The sequence below is a fragment of the Alosa pseudoharengus genome, unplaced genomic scaffold, assembly GCF_046254945.1.
Source record: "Alosa pseudoharengus isolate Yale_2024_CS ecotype anadromous, Long Island Sound unplaced genomic scaffold, YU_APseudo_1.1 YU_APseudo_1.1_scf_10, whole genome shotgun sequence".
Taxonomy (NCBI): domain Eukaryota; kingdom Metazoa; phylum Chordata; class Actinopteri; order Clupeiformes; family Clupeidae; genus Alosa; species Alosa pseudoharengus.
This window is the reverse complement of record NW_027468565.1, coordinates 4,321,723-4,339,898: the sequence shown is the minus strand read 5'-3', so window position 1 is coordinate 4,339,898 and position 18,176 is coordinate 4,321,723. Positions and strand designations below refer to the sequence as shown.

Here is an 18,176-nt window from a genome sequence, read left to right as displayed (position 1 = left end):
AACTCTTCATCCAGGTAAAGCAGCTAATTGGTGAGATAACCTGTTTAGTGTAGGCTACAGGTAGATCTAATACATGGTTGAACTTTTACTTTCTGAAGCTGGATTTATTGTTAGGCCTATTGCTGTTTATTCTTATGAAGTAAATAGGACTTCTATTTTGACGAAATCAATTGAATACATGCAGCTGGAAGTCCGCTCATTTGACGTACTGGCAGCTCCGCCCGCAGGAGCGTTTTAAATTCCATTCATCGTGTAGTAGCCTACCTGTTTCAATATTCTTTGCTAGATGGAGGTCCAGTCACTTGTAGATTTGTGAGTATACAAACACTAGGCTACACAAATATGTTCACCTATCCGCTAAATAGTTAAAGGCTAGCTACATATTTCATAGCCAGCCTAACTTAGAGCAAACCACCTAGCCTACTAGCTTTAACATTATTGAAATTATTACTGCATCCTACTGCCAAGTGTGTTGTTCTCTTTACACTTTGCTGCAGCAGGGGTGTCAAACTCATTAGGCAGTGGTTAGATTTGTTCGAATGAGGCCTCGTGGGGACCGTCATTCATGGTGATTCTCAGTTTTCTGCATGGGTGTGTTAGAGTGTTAGCTTTATATATGATATAGCTATGGCGTTATTTAGCTGACTTAATTATGCGAGTGTAACGCTGTTTACCGATAGACTCTGGGTTAGCACTATTATCAAGTACATTCTGTAATATCTCTCGGTGGATTCACTCAGGAGGGGCGCTGCTAGATAATTTGGGCCAGACAACTTTGAAACCACATCAATGCATGCACGCCACTCAGTGGGGATGAAAAAAAAACAGCCAGAATAATTTAAAAAAATAAACCAAAACTGCTCTTCTTGGAAATCTTCAAGGTGTCAGTCACAACTTCTAGTTTATCCTATGAGTTCTGTGTTGTATCTATGCGATTATGAGCTATTGGTCATAAATCTTTATCAAATATTTTTGTGAAATCTCCGTATCTGGTGGATGTTGGAATAGAGAGGGGAAATAAAGTATCGTTTCTCCTTAAGAGGAGTGTCCGTCTGACAATACCCCATTACTAATACTAGTCTAAAGTGAGGGACTATTCACTTTTAAGTTGGTGAAACTAATGAGTGTCACACGAGCGCATAAAGAATGAAAACAAGCGCATACAAGAATCAAGAGCGTTACAGAAACTGTATACAAGTACACAAGTGTAACAATTATGATCGAGAGAGCACAGAAATGACATTCGCATTGCATCTGTGCTCATTTTCATACTTAAGCATAAGCTCGCATAATTAAGTCAGCTAAATAACATATATACCCAATTATGAGCAAACAAGTAGAAATCATGTACTGCTGTCATATACTACTCTTTCTCTCTTGAAAAATACCCTATGCTCATGTCATTGTTTCCAGCCTCTTCCTTCCTGAGTATGGTTAGGTTTAATCAATTTATCATACGATGTAGATATTGCTTATTACACATCGTTGAAGACCACTGGATGGGAATATCTTTTTTTTTCTTTCTAATTTTCCCTTCCTTTCCCAAAACTTCTGGGGGGCCATATGAAACTTCTGGCGGGCCTATGTTTGACACCCAGCTATGTTTGACATAGCTTTACAGTATACTGGAATGATCTAACTGCAGCATTAACACAATGTTACATAAGTGCACCACAGTGATGATCCTGTTATAACTGACTAATAGAATATGCTGACTTCTTTTTCACTTGTATGTTTGGCAACTTAATTATTTTAAATTATATCCACAGGAGCGTTGACTATGTAGCCCGGCGCGCCGAAAATTGCTATAAAAAGGACCTAAGAGATTTGCCTGAAAACATCAAGGATAAAGTAGTGCGCATTATGAGCCTCCGTGGAACACTTACCGACTCCAATATCAGCCAGGTAGATCCTACTGAAAACAAACTGGCCTTTAAAGGCCCTGACTTGCATCATGGAGGGAGTATAGTGCCCAGGGTTCTGTTCCCTACCTCTAACTAGGATGGGTTTTATGTTCTCACTTTATTTCCCCCAGGCCAAATGTTGAACGTAGTTTGGATATGCTATTTCTGTGGATCAATGGGATCCAAATCTCCCATCTAGGATATAGATTTGCCTGACAGATTAACCTGTCTTGAAAATCACATTCTGGGGGAGCTTTGGTGCAACTGGCTACAGTGACTGTACCGAATTTGGGTCCAAATGCCCATGGGGACACAAGTTCACGTCCAACCCGGGTCATTTCCTGATCCCACTCCGTCTCTCTCTCCCACTCACTTACTGTCTCTCTCTTCAATGTCCTGTCACAATAAAGGCAGAAAGCCCAAAAATATACTTTAAAACAGAAGAAAATCACAAAATTAAAAGGTCAAGTGTAATATGATATAGGAGTCTTTGGAGGATGTGTTCTTCTTTTTCTTTTTTATGGAAGAGAAGAGGACTTTATTTTTGGCTGTGGTGGAGTCATGTACTTATTGGTGTTTTTTTATTTTTCTCATCTTTTTTGTGTGTGTGCAGGGGTGGGGTAGCATGGGAAAACCCAGACGAACCTGTTAGTCTGACAAGGAGGCCATACCGAGCGTTCATGGGCTTCGGAAAAACCTTTCTCCGAGTGAAAACATCATCATTCCGCGTCATTCACGTCACTTAATGTGTGAGTCAGAGGTCGGAAACTGGGGCTAGGTTTTGCTAACAGAGTTGCCCAGTTAGGGGCTCGTCATCACTTTTGTCGTCACGTTGTAGTTCGTTTGTAGTCCATGTGGCCTTTCACAGGGCTGCCAACTTTTCAAAAAACCTTGGAGTGAGATTTGGTGGGGCCAACCAAAATTTTGCTGCGGAAATTTTTATTTGGGTCATTCAGCATTATACCGTACAGTAAAAAAAACGTACATCAGTGGTTCTCAGGTGTAGGGACCAGGCATGGACGGATTATGAACTTTCGGGCCCCTGGGCCCACATGTATTAAGGGCTCCCCACTAATTGTCGCATATGTGGAAGGTTTTTTTTGATGTGATTTCCTGTATTCTGGTGCATTTTGGGGATGGCCAATACTAAATTCATTCAGATTCATAGCCTACATCCTGATGTGTTGATATTGAGGCAATGATTCCATGCAAAGGCTTGGGCTTCAGGGCCCTCTGACACCTTGGGCCCCTGGGTCTGGACCCGGAAGGCCCGTGCAGTAATCCATCCCTGGTACCAGGGTCCCAGAGTTAAATTAACATTGGTATCAAAGGGATCTAGCCTACTACTAGGACCATGGGCGTCGGAGGCATTCTGAAAGTGGGTGGGACATTTCAGTGAGGGGTATGGGGGTCAGACTTGCTTATTTTTATGGAAATATTTGAGCTGTAGCCTAAGCTATTTTGCACTTCAGAATTATAACCATGCATACACAGGTGGAATAGTTATGGCGATATTGCAATAAGTTAACAACCACAAAAACATATGCTACATTTCACAGTTCAGAAATTTTCAAAAATGTGTGTACATTTCAGCACTCCATGAAATTATGCAGAAGTGGTCAACTGTGTTATTCAGCTAGTTCATTTAAGATAATATATTGGTCATTGTAATGGCCATAGCCTATAGCCTACATGCTAGTCCTTTTTCAGGATGTACCCATATCTGCATGATGTGAATGTTTGCATATGGCTTATGTCAGGCTTTATATCAATATTTGTGTCTCGTTATTTGATTTTCTTCATATTTTTGCATTAATGTCACTAGGAGGCATGCAAATATAAATATATTCATGTATCTGTTTAAGTGGGATTGGCTGGAACCTGACAATATAAGAACTGCTGACAAACTGACAAATAGTTTACATCAGAATACATTATAATTTCGCACCAATGAGGCTATGTAGAAATGTGTTGCAATTTCAAAACTGGATTACTCAGGAACCACTTATTGCACAGAGGCATGCTTTATATCCTTGTATTCGGTATGGTTTGCTGTTTATTGTGATATTGGGTTTGCCACGTGTTGTGTGAAGGGTTAGTGAGATATTAAACCGAGAGTAATGGGTGTGCACTGTGTGCAAAATGCAAATATGATTAGCCTAAATTGCACGTTGGTTCAATGATGATTTTCTCGCGAACCATTTATCACAGCAACTTGGCGCTAATATCATTGGAAAGCTTAGATTAGAAGCTTAGGTTTAGTTTAGTTGAACCTCATCATGGTTTCCCCGTGAAATTTCACCTACCACAACAGTCCCTCGCGCAGAATATTGAGTCAGATGCCACACTCACTTCTGCAGACACCAGAGATCTGCCCTATAACTTGTTCACTCTGCAGTTTTGATGACAATAAATGGAAGGCTAACGTTAATGATCTGCTTTACTTGCATCTCTCAACATGGTGTTGCTAACCTACATAGGCTATGAAAGTAAGTTAATTAAGGCTTACTTGGTTTACTGACATTTGAGTAGGCTACAATATGCAACCAATTGGCAAACGTTTACACCTGGAGATGTCCTTTTAGCGCGTGTCATGTTTGCTAGCTTGTGGGCTCAGTTTGTGTAGTGCTACCAAAATCATAGAAATTAATAACATTGTAAGAAATGTACCTCTTCTATGATCCAAGAATGATTTCATACGAGTTATTTTTTAACATTTATTTTAACTAATGACAGAAAACCATCCACATATGGTAATGCACTAAGCAAAAAGTTATTTCCAGTCGTAGCCGAACACAGTGAGACGCAAGCGTTCCAATCCACTTAAAAATGTTATTACGCTACTCACGTCCAACACACCACCCAAAATCAGTAGTAATATATGTTCTTACCTTAACTTTCACGAGTTGAGTCATACCTCTCCCGCGTCGGTATGTGCACTCAAACGCTCTGGCGCGCGGCGAGAATGTGTTAGCATGTTGCTATGCTAGCGGGCTCTGCCGTAGCCGTAGAGGGAGTAAGATGGCATTAATCAAACACATCCACATTTTCCCTACTTAAATACAGTTGCTCAAGTAGTTGATTAAAAATGTTAGGTCACACAACATGAAACGTGACGATTTTCCAAGCGAATAAACAGGAGAACTACAACGTCTGGCGCAATAGCACTTGGGAGTACTTCGACCTAGGTAGTAATATTAATTAACACCTAATTGTAGATCCACCACAGAGTTTAGAATCCATGCTTGATCAACCCCTCAGCCTCCCCCTCCCCTCTGAGCGAGAGAGAGGCACACACACTAGAGATGCGCTGATGGGCTATTATTTCAACCATAACTGCATAACAAAACTTAATCCATCCATCAGTTTTTTGACCAATTTTCATAACCGCACCCGCCCCGCCATCCGCTGTGTTTTAATGTATATGGGATGCGGCGCTGACGTGAGGCTAGAAAGCTCTTGTCTGTTCTTTCTAGAAAGACTGATCCAATGCAGCAAATATATTAAAAGGCTAAAGTCCTACATTGGCTATGTTGTAGCCTATGCCCAGAATATCAGCAGCAAACTCAGTCTCTGTCTCGCAAAACAGTCTCGCACATCGGCCTGTTGCCTAGCCTATTCTGTATGCCAATATAGCCTATCGTCCAAAATGCTTGATTGAATTGCATTCTCCACATTTTTAGCTACATTTTCATGTACCACATCAGCATTTTTGTTCCGTGAATCTTTTGTAAATTGCTTTACAATTACTACTGATTTTGGGTGGCGTGTTCCTTTAAAGTGGCAGGCAGTCAATTAGACTTACACACCACCAATGTAATAACATTAAAGAAAAGTGTAGTCTAATAGTTTAAATCAATATGAAATTACTAGATACTTAGTTGGCTATTAGTAATTATGCAAATCACAGAATATGAATTATTAAAAATATATGAACTTAATATGAATTACAACATATATGAATGTATTGAAACATATGATATGATGCTATCTCTTTAGGGGCTGTCTTTTTTGGACAGTTCTACGAAAGGTTATACCGCTTTGTCAAAATGTTTACACAAAAAAAGTAGGCCTCCTTTGATTTTCTGTTACTATTTACCTTTACTTATCCTTTTTAATAAGCATCAAGATGATCAGTGTAATTTTGGTCTTACTAACCTTAATTATCCTCAGTTAAAAAATAGGAATAAAAAAAAATCGCAACTATTTTTGCAATTTTCACTACCTCTCGCAATTTCTTCACAACAAACAGCTAAAAACACTAACTTCCATCGCAATTTTTTTAGAAAAGTTGTTGCGAAATCAGGCATTTTAGATCGCAACAATCACAAAAAATCCTCGCGAAATCCTGGAGGGACTGTCTATTGTCACCCATTTCCAATGTTCTAAAAACCCAGGCACCAATCACAATCGCTAATCTGGCATGGGGCAGGCCACCAATAACTGTGCCGATGGCGACAGGGTTAAACCGATATGGACTTGCATTGAGTAAACAACTGCATTTGAAACCTTCATTTAGAAGAAAGATTTGATTGCTGCACTTTTGAAACAATTTGGTAAGAGTTATTTGAACCCAGGGTCTTTTTCACCATGACAAGTCACAGTGAAAAACGTATTTTTAATAAAATCCCGGTACACTTACTATGTTCTTGATGCTTCGTTTTATGTGTAGGGACCCTGTTCATACTACTGCAGAAGTGTGGTGCTATTTTGAGCATTATTAGTGGTTAAAAATGGCAGTTTGGATACGTTTTTACGCACTGTCCTTAGTACTTGCACTTTACACTTTAATGCACCAATTTATGTTTAATTTCACTGGAAGCCATAAGTCCCATAATTTAGTCTTCCAGACCCACTCTCAATCTCAACTGAGATACGATCTGTTGCCAATGAGGCTAGGGGTGGGGCCCTCCGATTCCTATTGCAGACAAGTTTTAGCTCAGTGCTCCTTCACTTGGCAAATGGATCAGCACTTGAACATGAGCAGGACAGTATTGAGCAGCCCAATATTGTATAGGACTAGTGTACCCCCACAAACATTTAAGTGAAATTACAAACTAATTGTTACAACTACACAGTCACAGTTTTTTGACAAGTAGCTAATTATTTTATGCCAAGTAAGAAATGTTACAGTAATATAATAATAATAATAATAATAATAATAATAATAATAATAATAAGCTTTATTTGTATAGCACCTTTCATACACAGAATGCAGCTCAAAGTGCTTTACATTTGAAGCATGTAGCAAAATAATAGTCAGTCAGTCATTATCAATCACATTTCTTCATTGCTGGGGCCGTTTATGATCCACTCAGCAACATATCAAAAATATAGAAAATGACATGTCATAAGACTGGCAGCCTTAAACCTCTTACCCCCCACAAGCACGCCATATGGCAACTGTGGCAAGGAAAAACTCCCATATTCCAGGAAGAAACCTTGAGCAGAACCTGACTTAATAGGGGGAGCCCATCTGCTTCTGGCTGGCTGCGCCCTCCAATAGCAGCAGATGTAGAATAATCTGAAAAAGTAGTCTACAGGATAAGACGAGTTAACTAAAAGCTTTCCTGTACAGGTATGTTTTCAGAGTACATGCCTCTGTACATGTTGATGTACAGAGGCAGGGTGTTCCATAGTTTGGGGGCATAATGGATAAAAGCAGCTTCTCCACTTTGTTTGTGGAGCACTTTGGGTACGATTAAAAGATTAGAATTGGATGATCTAAGTTTCCTTTGTGGTTGATAAGATATTAAAAGCTCAGAGATATATGAAGGTGCTGTGCCATTCAGAGCTTTGTAAGTAATTAACATAACCTTAAAATCAATTCTATAGGAAATAGGGAGCCAGTGCAGTTCAGCCAACACAGGGGTGATGTGTTCTCTCTTCTTAGTCTTAGTTAAAAGTCTAGCCGCAGAGTTCTGTATGAGTGCCAATTTCTTTAGATGTTTTTTGGGAAGACCAGTGAAAAGTGCATTGCAGTAGTCTAACCTGCTAGTGATTAAAGGCGTGAATTAGTTTTTCTGCATCTTGTTGAGTTAAAAAGGGCCGCACTTTGGCAATGTTTCTCAAGTGGAAATAGGCTGTTTGAGTAACTTTACTGATATGGGGCTTAAAACTTAACTCTGCATCTAAGATGACACCGAGGCTTGTTACTTTTGGTTTGACCTGGTGTGCCAAGTTCCCCAGATTACTAAGAACAATATCTCGCTTAAGTTTTGGTCCCACCAAAAGTACCTCTGTTTTGTCATCATTTAGTTTCAGAAAATTTTTGCTCATCCACTGATTAATGGAGGTTAGGCATGCAGTCATTTTCTATATTTTTGATATGTTGCTGAGTGGATCATAAACGGCCCCAGCAATGAAGAAATGTGATTGATAATGACTGACTGACTATTATTTTGCTACATGCTTCAAATGTAAAGCACTTTGAGCTGCATTCTGTGTATGAAAGGTGCTATACAAATAAAGCTTATTATTATTATTATTATTATTATATTACTCAGGGTATATGCAGGAATCATAGAGTTGAATTTACTACTTTTTACTACCTTTTTTACTACCTCCACAATATTTTTTACTACCAACACGACATCAAGCAGCAGCCCTTTTTTTTGGGGGGGGGGGGGGGGGGGTGGTACCACTTACTAAGGTATAAATCATAAATATTAGGTACACTAATAATTTCTAATTGTGATCATTAAGTATGGTCATTGTCAATGACAATGTTTTTTTGTAGTGTCGAGGAGTTCAGTTTCAGTTGTCCTTACCTTAACCCTAGCTCTTGAGTTATCCTAACCAGCCCTTAGCCCTAATAAGGTGAATGATAACCTTGGCACAAATGACGCTAAAACACCAAACATGTGTGGTGAAAAATGAAGAACAAACACCGACTACCCCGCCCCCCCCCCCAAAAAAAAAAAAAAAAAAAAAAACAACTCCAGTCTAAGGATAGGCCCAGAAATCTATTTATATGGATAAAGCCATTATTATTGATATGGTATTGTTGTTGCACATTTGACACAAAGCAGTCCGTGAAAACATGCACATCAGTGGACTGCTTTACTGATGCAAAATTGAAAACTATTATTTCATTGCATTACTCAGCATGGATGCACGATGCTTGCATGATAAATACTTCCCAAAACAACAGTTAGGTAGGTAGGTAAGGATGCCATTTAGGAGTGTAAATCAAGTTTAATCACAATTTGATAAAATATAGATTCTTTAAGCCATTGATGATTCTTTTCAATACTTCAAAATGTGTAGCAATGCGATTCGATGCATTACTGGTCTGTTGTCGATAGGAAATGATAGATTTTGGTTAGTTTTCATGGATTCAAATGCCAATATTATAGGCTAAATTATAGGCCAAATACTGAACATTGACTGTGGAATCAAGTAGGTTACAGAGTTTCTTTCCCCCCCTAAAACCTCCTGTCACTAGCTAGATGCTTTCAAATTTAACATGGTTTTAAACTCATATGTTGCAGTTTTCTGTCACTGCAATAAAACTAGCCTATTTGGAATATTTTGTAGGCCTGCTGCTCCTTTTATGAGAACAATTTAACTGATCAAGTTTTCATAGGCTATTGAATGATTTAAATGTGAATGCCATAAACTTAATTCGCCATCAACTTTAGCGTGGTTCTTCACGCAGTTGTCATCTAAATGCAGTGTTTTGTAGGCTATTCAAAGAATTTCACGTTCATCACTCAGTTGTGGTGTAGGTCTGTCTTGAGTGATCGCTGTCCCTTTAAATGTCTGGGACTTTAAATAACGGGACTTTTAAACTGCATGCTGTTTTTGTTGATGCACCGTCTTTGATTCAGTTTTCTACCGTTTTAATACATGATACGCGCACTTGCGTGGTTAAAACTAAGGAATTGTTTTCACTCGTTTTCTTGCAATTACGTAACATTAGATACTAGGTCTAGGTTACGTTAAAAAAATGTTGTCGGTTACTATGTCAGTGACTAGTTCGAACTTTGTTACTGATGGGATAGGTGGAATTTTATTGCACGGTTCTGGATGATCACAGTCAGATGGCAGCGCTACCGTCAGCTGAACGAAAGCTTACACTAGTCAAGTCCACAGTTGTTAAAACTTCCAGCTGAAGTAGCCTAGTGTAAACCGAGAGAGTTGCCTCCTAACGGAGTGAGTGTAGCCTATATTTTTTTAGCTGCTATCAGAGTGATAGGCTAGCCTAGGCCTACATCTACCGCTCCTTTGTTACATGAACAAATATTATTAGATGAGTGACAGAAGCACCGGACACCGGACCAGCAGGCCCATATGATAAACGCTGGTCTGGTAGCCTGCGGTAGGGCCTAGATAGATGACGTGAAAAACGCGAGAGTCGCCGAAAAGCATCCCTGCATCCCTGGCCCCTAAAAAACTCTTCGGATCTGCACGATTCATATAAGTCGCCCAAAGCAACGTGAAGGAGTCACCGAAAAGCGCGTTGTTTGTATCCCTGTAATATCAACTGAAGCAAAAAGGCGAAAATGTTGTTTGTTGGCGTCGCTGATAGGCTGTCAACCACGGAACTCTACACAGTTTACTTCTACATCATTGCTATCGACTCCGACTCACTCAGGTCCTGTTAGCACGTATATATTTTTTAATTAGGCAAGATGCAGTTAAAACATGTAGACACAAATATTAAGCAAAAAATGTAAAATCATATATTGAGGTGGTGATGAAAAATTTACTACCAAGTCAAATTGCATTTATTACCTTTTACTACCTTTCAAGGGCCTTAATTTTGGTAGATTCTATTTACTACCTTTTACTACCTTTTACAACCGCGCGGACACCCTGTTACTGTAACATTTCTTACTTGGCATAAAATAATTAGCTACTTGTCACAAAACTGTGACTGTGTAGTTGTAACAATTAGTTTGTAATTTCACTTAAATGTTTGTGGGGGTACACTAGTCCTATACAATATTGGCAAAGGCCATCTGGGTTAGTTGGCTCCACAGAAATATACAATTGGGTATCATCTGCGTAGCTATGGAAGTTTACATTATGCTGACTTATGACATTTCCCAATGGAAGCATATATAGGGAAAATAGCAGGGGACCAAGGCAGCTCCCCTGGGCCACACCAAAAGGCAAGTCATGTTTTTCAGATACATGATCTCCTAGACTGATATACAAATCTCTGCCAGTAATGTAGGTTTGAAACCAGTTTAGAGCATTATCAGAGAGACCCACCCACTTCGCAAGGCGGTGAATTAGGATGCTATGATCAATGGTGTCAAATGCCGCACTCAAATCCAGAAGAATAAGGATTGAGACTTTGTTTGAGTCAGTAGCCAGTCTGAGATCATTGACTATTTTTACTAGAGCCGTTTCTGTGCTGTGATTTGATCTAAAACCTGATTGGAATTTTTCAAGGATACTGTTTTCGTTGAGGAAGGTATTTAACTGATTACAAACAACTTTTTCAAGTACTTTGCTCAGGAACGGTAGATTTGATATAGGCCTGTAGTTGCTCAGATTGGTATGGTCGAGATTTGACTTTTTAAGTAAAGGTTTCACAACAGCGGTTTTAAAAGCAGTTGGAAATATACCTGTTTCTAATGAGGTATTTATTACCTTGAGAATAAAGGGAGCTAAGCTATCATATACTTTTTTGAGGAATCTAGTAGGGATTGAATCTAAAACACATGTTGAGGAGCCGGTTTGAGTTATAATTTTATCAAGCTCAGATTGAGTAATATTGCTAAAGGACCTTAATTTTGGGGGGCTGTTTTTGGGTGTACTATCAAACATATTACTTGTGTTACCAATAGCCTCCCTTATAGAAATTACTTTGTCTTTGAAGAAGTCTTCGCATCTTAGAGAGGATGCCTGACTGAGTGTATCAAAAGGTGTTTGATGCAATAGCCTATCAATGGTAGAGAACAACACCCTAGAGTTTCCACTGTTTTCAGCAATTACCTTAGAGAAGTGGTTCCTTCTCAGTAGCCAGTACAATGTCTTGTTACAGTAGCATGCGGGTAGATTGCTGTGCCCTATGGATGTATCTCCCACCCATTTAGCAGATGTTTTTATCCAGAGCATCGGGGACTTACAATGTAACCTGAGCCAACCTTTTTTCAGACAGAGAGGCTACTGCTCCACTATACCTCTAACTACTTAAGTAACTAGCTGCCTCTCCATTATTTCTGCTGCACTGTTGTGCTTTTCCATGAGTTTTCAGATCATCCAATTTAAGATGGGCAACACAGGACACAAAAATAGAGAATCCCATTATCATAGAGACAATACAAAACTGGGGAACAAATCCTGAGAGCATAAAACAGAACATAAAAGACCCCCTCATGGGTGATTTCATTGGCTAAGTAGCACTTATATGATATGATACACTGTCTCATATATTTAAACAAGCGTAGGAATAGAAATATTCTCCTTTTGTGTCTTAAGGTGTTGCATTCAGGAATAAAAACACTTGACTTGCACAACTGCAGGCTTTCTGACGTGGCATTGCAAAAAATCTCCTGCTGGCATTTAAATCGAATATGCCTCTCCAACTCTACAGAAATTACATCAAGAGGTAGGCTACTAGAAAAATATTTCTTTTTTTACTTATTTTATGTAGGCAAATATTTCCTACATTTTCCCAGGAATAACCTTAAATTAGTGAGAAGATATATACATATATAAAAAGAAATGCAATAAAAATATGAATGAATGAAATTACTTGTGTCCCCACAGGCTTAGGAGCGCTTGCATCCTCCTGTCCAAACCTGAAATGGGTAGACCTGTCTGGCTGTGTGTCGGTGACAGATTCAGGTGTTCAGGTCCTGGCACGCTGCTGCACAGGACTGGAAGTTATCTGTCTTGTGGGCTGCACAGCTCTAAGTGACAAAGCCATTCAAGAGCTAGGAGCTAACTGCCATATGCTCCACGCAGTTTCTATCTCAGACACCTTGGTAAGAGATATTTGAGCTACTGAGACTGTCTAAAAACAGTTGTGTTTACTTACAGCCAGAGCCAGACAGTAATGGAGTACATTTACTTGAGTACAGTACAATTTTGAGGGATCTGTACTTTACTCGAGTATCATTTTTGGGGAGTACTCATGACTTTACTCAAGTACATTTGAGAGGCAAATATTGTACTCTTTACTCCACTACATTTCTATCCATAAATGTGAGTACCCGTTACTTCTAAAAAAAAAAGGAAAAAATAAAAATCTCGGAAACCCTCAATTTGTTTTTTCCCTCTCAAACGTGATTGGATTGTGCAAGCACCACTGATTTGGGATAGCCTATCAGCAATCACCTTCAGCTTTCCGCCAAAGTCAACTCCATGTTCAGATTTAGATAAGAGACGAAACCATGGACGAAACAATGGATGAAGACGCAGCAGGTCCATCCCGGGAATGTACCAACCCCGTGGCCTCACCTCACCAGACTATTTCAATTTTCTGAACAATTTCATGATAGTTTTCGCTTCAAGTGTTTCAATTACAAAATAGTATTTTCTATTTGAAATACGTATTTTAAATACATGTATTAGAAATACTGCCCATCCCTGGCAACATGGTAAAAAGATGAAAATGACTTTATTTTACTTTCAATTCCTTTTACATTCTCCAGGGTATTAAAATTAACATTTTTCATAACTCCATGTAGGACGTTTCTGTACATAAATGTAAGCACTGTGGCAGTAGTAATGCAATATTTAGAAAATGTAGGCTACTCTTGATACTCAAGTACTTTTAAAAACAAGTACTTTAGTACTTTTACTTAAGTAGACATCTGACTGTTGTACTTTTACTTGTACTTGAGTAAAATTTACCAAAGGGTATCTGTACTTTTACTCAAGTAATGAAGCTGTGTACTCTGTCCGCCTCTGCTTACAGCAGAGGAATGCTTGAAAGCTGAAACCATCAAATAATGCTACTGAAACCTGAGTATTGTGTAATAATGTAATCATTATTATTCCTTTTGAGTTCTTTGTTTGTAATGCACTCCTTTTATTTTCTCTGATCCCCAACCAGTTTTGATCTATAACAAATGCTCATTAAGGAGAGTGTGTCATAATGCTGTCTTTTCTTGACATGCATTAGTTTACAGATGTGGGTGTCATCAGCCTTGCAACAGGAGTGTGCTCCAACAGTTTGAAGGTGAGAGTATGTGAGGGATACAATGCCTTGCAAAAGTATTCAACCCTTTGTCAGTAGGCCTAAATTCTCAATTATAAAAGATAATTCACTTTATTCACCTGGCGGCTATTTGTAAACCTAAACAAGGCTGAGGGCCGGAGGGTATGAAAACCAGGAAGTTGTTTAGATGCGAGTCCAGAGTGCGTCAGTCGCACTGATCTATATGTAGCACCATACAAATGAACTGATTCCTTCGTCAGTTTAACTTGTATTGTATTTAATAATCAAATTAGAACATTACAAAGCAAAGATGTAAGTCATGTGTGGCGTGAGATCGAGTGAGCCAACTACTGTCCAGGGGCTGGGGGACTGCCTTGATAGGCTTGTTTTAGTGAGGCAATGCATACATGCTTATCCAGACACAAACTATTAGTGGCAGGGTTCCCACGGGTCATGGAATTTCTGGGGCAAAGTTATGGAATATCAGGGAATTTTGATGTAGGAGTTTAAAATGTACTTGCCAAAATACATCGCATATCTGGTAATTTGTTTTACTGCTTCCTTGAGTATCCCAACATTGTTTATTCAGTGCCCATTTATGAATCTCTCACTCTAAAAAGTAAAATGTTCTTGAACGCTATACGTTAGTAAGTAGTATCATAAGTCATGGAAATTCATTTTTTTTGTCAGGGAAAGTCAGGGAAAAGTCATGGAATTTTACATTTGACTTAGAGTGGGAACCCTGTAGTGGTGACCATGTGACAAGGGTCAGGTTGAATACCTTTGCAGGCAAAGTGTGTGTTGTATGTGTGCTGTATGTGTCCTCATACTGATGAAAATAAATATATGTACTGTACTAAATGAATACATCTAAATAATGAATCATCTAAATAGTGATTCAGATGTTAATGGCTTGAACATTTGATGTGGATTGATAATTAAGAGACCTCATGGTATTGTGGAATACATTTTGTGACTTTTCCCTATATGTGTTAAACCTTTTGTTTTTCCATTAGGCTGTACAATGCATATTATTTTAATTCAGGCTTATTTACAATATGTTACATATGGGAAGAATTGGTGTTCTCTATTTCAGTATCTCACTAATGCAACACACATGTCTGGGTATCCAACCTGCGCTCTCCAGGAGCTGCTTTGTAATATGATCAAGATGATCATGCAACGCTCATTGTTAGAATAGTGAGGGCTTTCCTCTTGGCAGGCAAATGACTATGTGTGCATTGCCTATACTTCTCCAGACAAAAGTTGATGAAATGTAATTAACATCATGTGATGCAGCCTACGATAGTGAAAGGATTCATATGGTCTGTTGTGCTTGAGTTTTCTATTGTCTCTGCTGGAAACTACAGAGTAATACCTGTAGTTGTGGGGTTTTTTATCCATGAAGTGTCCATGAATTGTCATAATATTATGTATGTATGTAAGGGTTTTATCTACAAATTTGTGTGAGGAACTGGTATAAGATGGGTAATCTTGTGTTGCTGGTAACATGTCTTCGGTCCTGATTGCCTTGACCATCCCCAATCATATGTATTGCAGGAAATCCATATGTCAGGATGTACAAAGCTGACAGACGAGGCAGTGATTTTTGTTCTCACAAATTGCACCAAGATCAGAACATTTGTCTTCCATGGATGTCCACTAATTACAGGTTGGAACATGTGATAATTTATGCTGGTACCTTAAAAATCATTAAAATATTTTGTATACATTTTTTTTTTAACTACATGTACTTTTGTTCTTTGTCTCATGACCATTCACGTCATCTTATGTGCTTTCAAGATCGGTCCAGAGAGGCCCTACAAACCCACACTGGTAGGGACAAGATAAAACATGTGACCTGGACAATTTACTGAGGAAACATCCATGTGCTACAATATTGTTCATCAGTTCCCCTTTCTGACTTCTGAGTTCAACTTAAACATGTGAAGACGTGCCGTTTGTGTGCATTCAATAGTGGGAATACTATACATAATGGTGACTTTAAATATGCATGGTAATTTTTGATTGTGCACTGTTCTCATTAGAAGCATTATTTATTTGAAGCTTTTATTGACATGATTTATATTAATTTAAACATTTATTGTGTAACATATAAACACATGTATATCCTCTGTTATTTTGTTCTGGTATTATCTGTTTCATTCCAATTTATTGCCATGACTAACTGTGTGCACAATAATAAAATATGAGCTGTCTACCATGGTATAGAGGGAAAAATATGTTTTTAGGTCTGGCAGGTAACTGCCATGATACCTTCTGTTTGAGTTTGTGATTCACAAAGTTAACATTGAGTTTCTAATTTACCCATTGCAATGGTTTTAATGGTCTTACTTTATCCTTCTACAGGCGCCCGATACTTGTGCAAAAGCTAAAAAAAAGAATCCATCAGAACTGATTGACCTGCTCTAAAGAGAGAATTTGGACAAGTGCACGCAAGGGTTACACATCTGGTTTGTAAAGCCAAACAGTACTACTGGTTAGTCCATAGTTCTCCTCTCTAACTGATTCTGGTAATGTGTACTGGGCCAGTAATTTGATGAAGTTTTTAATCCTGTGGTTTTCAAACTCTGCACGTCCAGGGTCACCAATGTACACTTGCGTGTTGTGGACTTTGATGCACATCTGCAGCCAAGTATGCAAACTGTCAGCCAGGTCTTCATCATAGAACATGTCTCCAAGCAAGATGAGATCCCAGTGCTCAGGTTCAGATCCAATGAGATTGTCAGTGACACAGGGAATCGGCTCCAGATTGTTAAATTCACAGTTCAGCTGAATAGCTACAGCAGCAACTGTCATGAGAGAACAGACTTTCATCCTTAGATACAACATGCCTCAGATTTATCTTTCTTTCATTGGCAACTGGCCTACAGGACATAGCCGAGTATTTACATTTGGACCACATTTGTCTTCAAATGTCATTGTTACATGCAAATTTTGTGCAACTTGGCGACTGGGTTTTACCTGTATCTATGTCATTGGCAACCACATGAGCAGCACTGCACATCTTTGCAGCAATAGCTGATGCTCCACAACCACTACCGAGATCCAGCACTTTTTTCCCTCTGGAGACCTCAGGGTTATCTAACAAATACCTGAAGGATGGATTTGAATCCAAGTTAGATACAGTCAAATGTTCCAGAACTATTACTTAAGTGTAAGAAGACATTTAAAAAAAGACATAATGCGTTAAATGCATTAGTAATTATTAAATTACAGACGTTAATGCGTTAAATGCATTAGTTTTATAATGACAGCCTCTCTGTCAAAACATAATTCAAATTCATACCTTGAAAGCGCTTGCCCTCCAGGCCAGTATATTGCCCAATAAGGGTCTGAAAAGGGCCATGTATCTGGCCGTGCTTGCCAAAATCGGCACTTGGGAGTGAAGAGGCTCAAACGGATTTCAGGGGTTAAAGTATTGTCGCTAACAATTTCGGTGTTTTCCATGACAAATTGATTAATGTCAGAATTCCTCGTGTAGATAAAACGATAGAGTCCCCTGAAAAGCCGAGTGTCAGCTATCGAATGTCTGAAACTGGCCAACATAATTTGAATCTCTGAAAACAAAATCAAATTCGCGAATTGTCTGCGACCATTACTGTCCGTACTGCACATAGATACGGCACCGTAGCCTCGTGCATTCAATCAGAAAGGGCTCAGGTTCTAAATGTTACTTTTATGCTACATTCCATCCTGGAAATTCTGAAACATTAGGCTCATTCAACTTAATACCTTGCTGCGCAGACCTGGCTGAACGTAATGTATAGCATGGACTTTTACACAATAGAAACATACTTTGTGTTATTGTTTCTTTTACTTTCTATGGTGTTTTGTCCTGCATGCATCACGTTCAGACCATAGACGGTATCAGTTGCATGAAGTCGAATACGCCTAGTGTATGATGACTCAAAACTTCCGGCTTGAAGACACTATACCAAAACAAAAGCAACTACTGGAAAATAGTCAATAAATGCCACACAATGATCACCAAAAATAATGCAAAACAAACCAACTAGCTGGCAATAATATGCTAAAAGCTAAGGAAAGCTAAAAACAAAATATGCTGCTCGGATGAAGGGGGGGAACCTGACAGCCTATATTATGAAAAGTTCTTGGCCTGATGG

General features: G+C 38.9%; 2 protein-coding genes across 3 annotated transcripts; one reads left to right on the top strand and one right to left on the bottom strand.

Moving 5' to 3' along the window:
• The first annotated feature begins 203 nt into the window (after positions 1–203).
• amn1 (antagonist of mitotic exit network 1 homolog (S. cerevisiae)) lies at positions 204–16,166 on the top strand. The gene is made up of 7 exons (XM_076303350.1): positions 204–312; positions 1,770–1,905; positions 12,342–12,471; positions 12,633–12,850; positions 13,993–14,049; positions 15,589–15,700; positions 15,832–16,166. The coding sequence occupies exons 1-7, from the start codon at positions 287–289 to the stop codon at positions 15,903–15,905; spliced, it is 753 nt and encodes a 250-aa protein (XP_076159465.1). The 5' UTR covers positions 204–286; the 3' UTR covers positions 15,906–16,166.
• A 99-nt stretch (positions 16,167–16,265) lies between these two features.
• On the bottom strand, positions 16,266–18,095 carry etfbkmt (electron transfer flavoprotein subunit beta lysine methyltransferase). 2 transcript variants are annotated; one of them, XM_076303328.1, is made up of 3 exons: positions 17,339–18,095; positions 17,014–17,144; positions 16,266–16,841 (listed from the first exon to the last, which is right to left on the bottom strand). In XM_076303328.1, exons 1-3 carry the CDS (start codon positions 17,665–17,667, stop codon positions 16,492–16,494), a joined length of 810 nt encoding a protein of 269 aa, XP_076159443.1. In that variant the 5' UTR covers positions 17,668–18,095; the 3' UTR covers positions 16,266–16,491. The 2 variants fall into 2 exon arrangements, with proteins under 2 accessions (XP_076159443.1, XP_076159452.1); XM_076303337.1 differs by having other exon boundaries at positions 17,652–18,095.
• Positions 18,096–18,176: the final 81 nt, after the last annotated feature.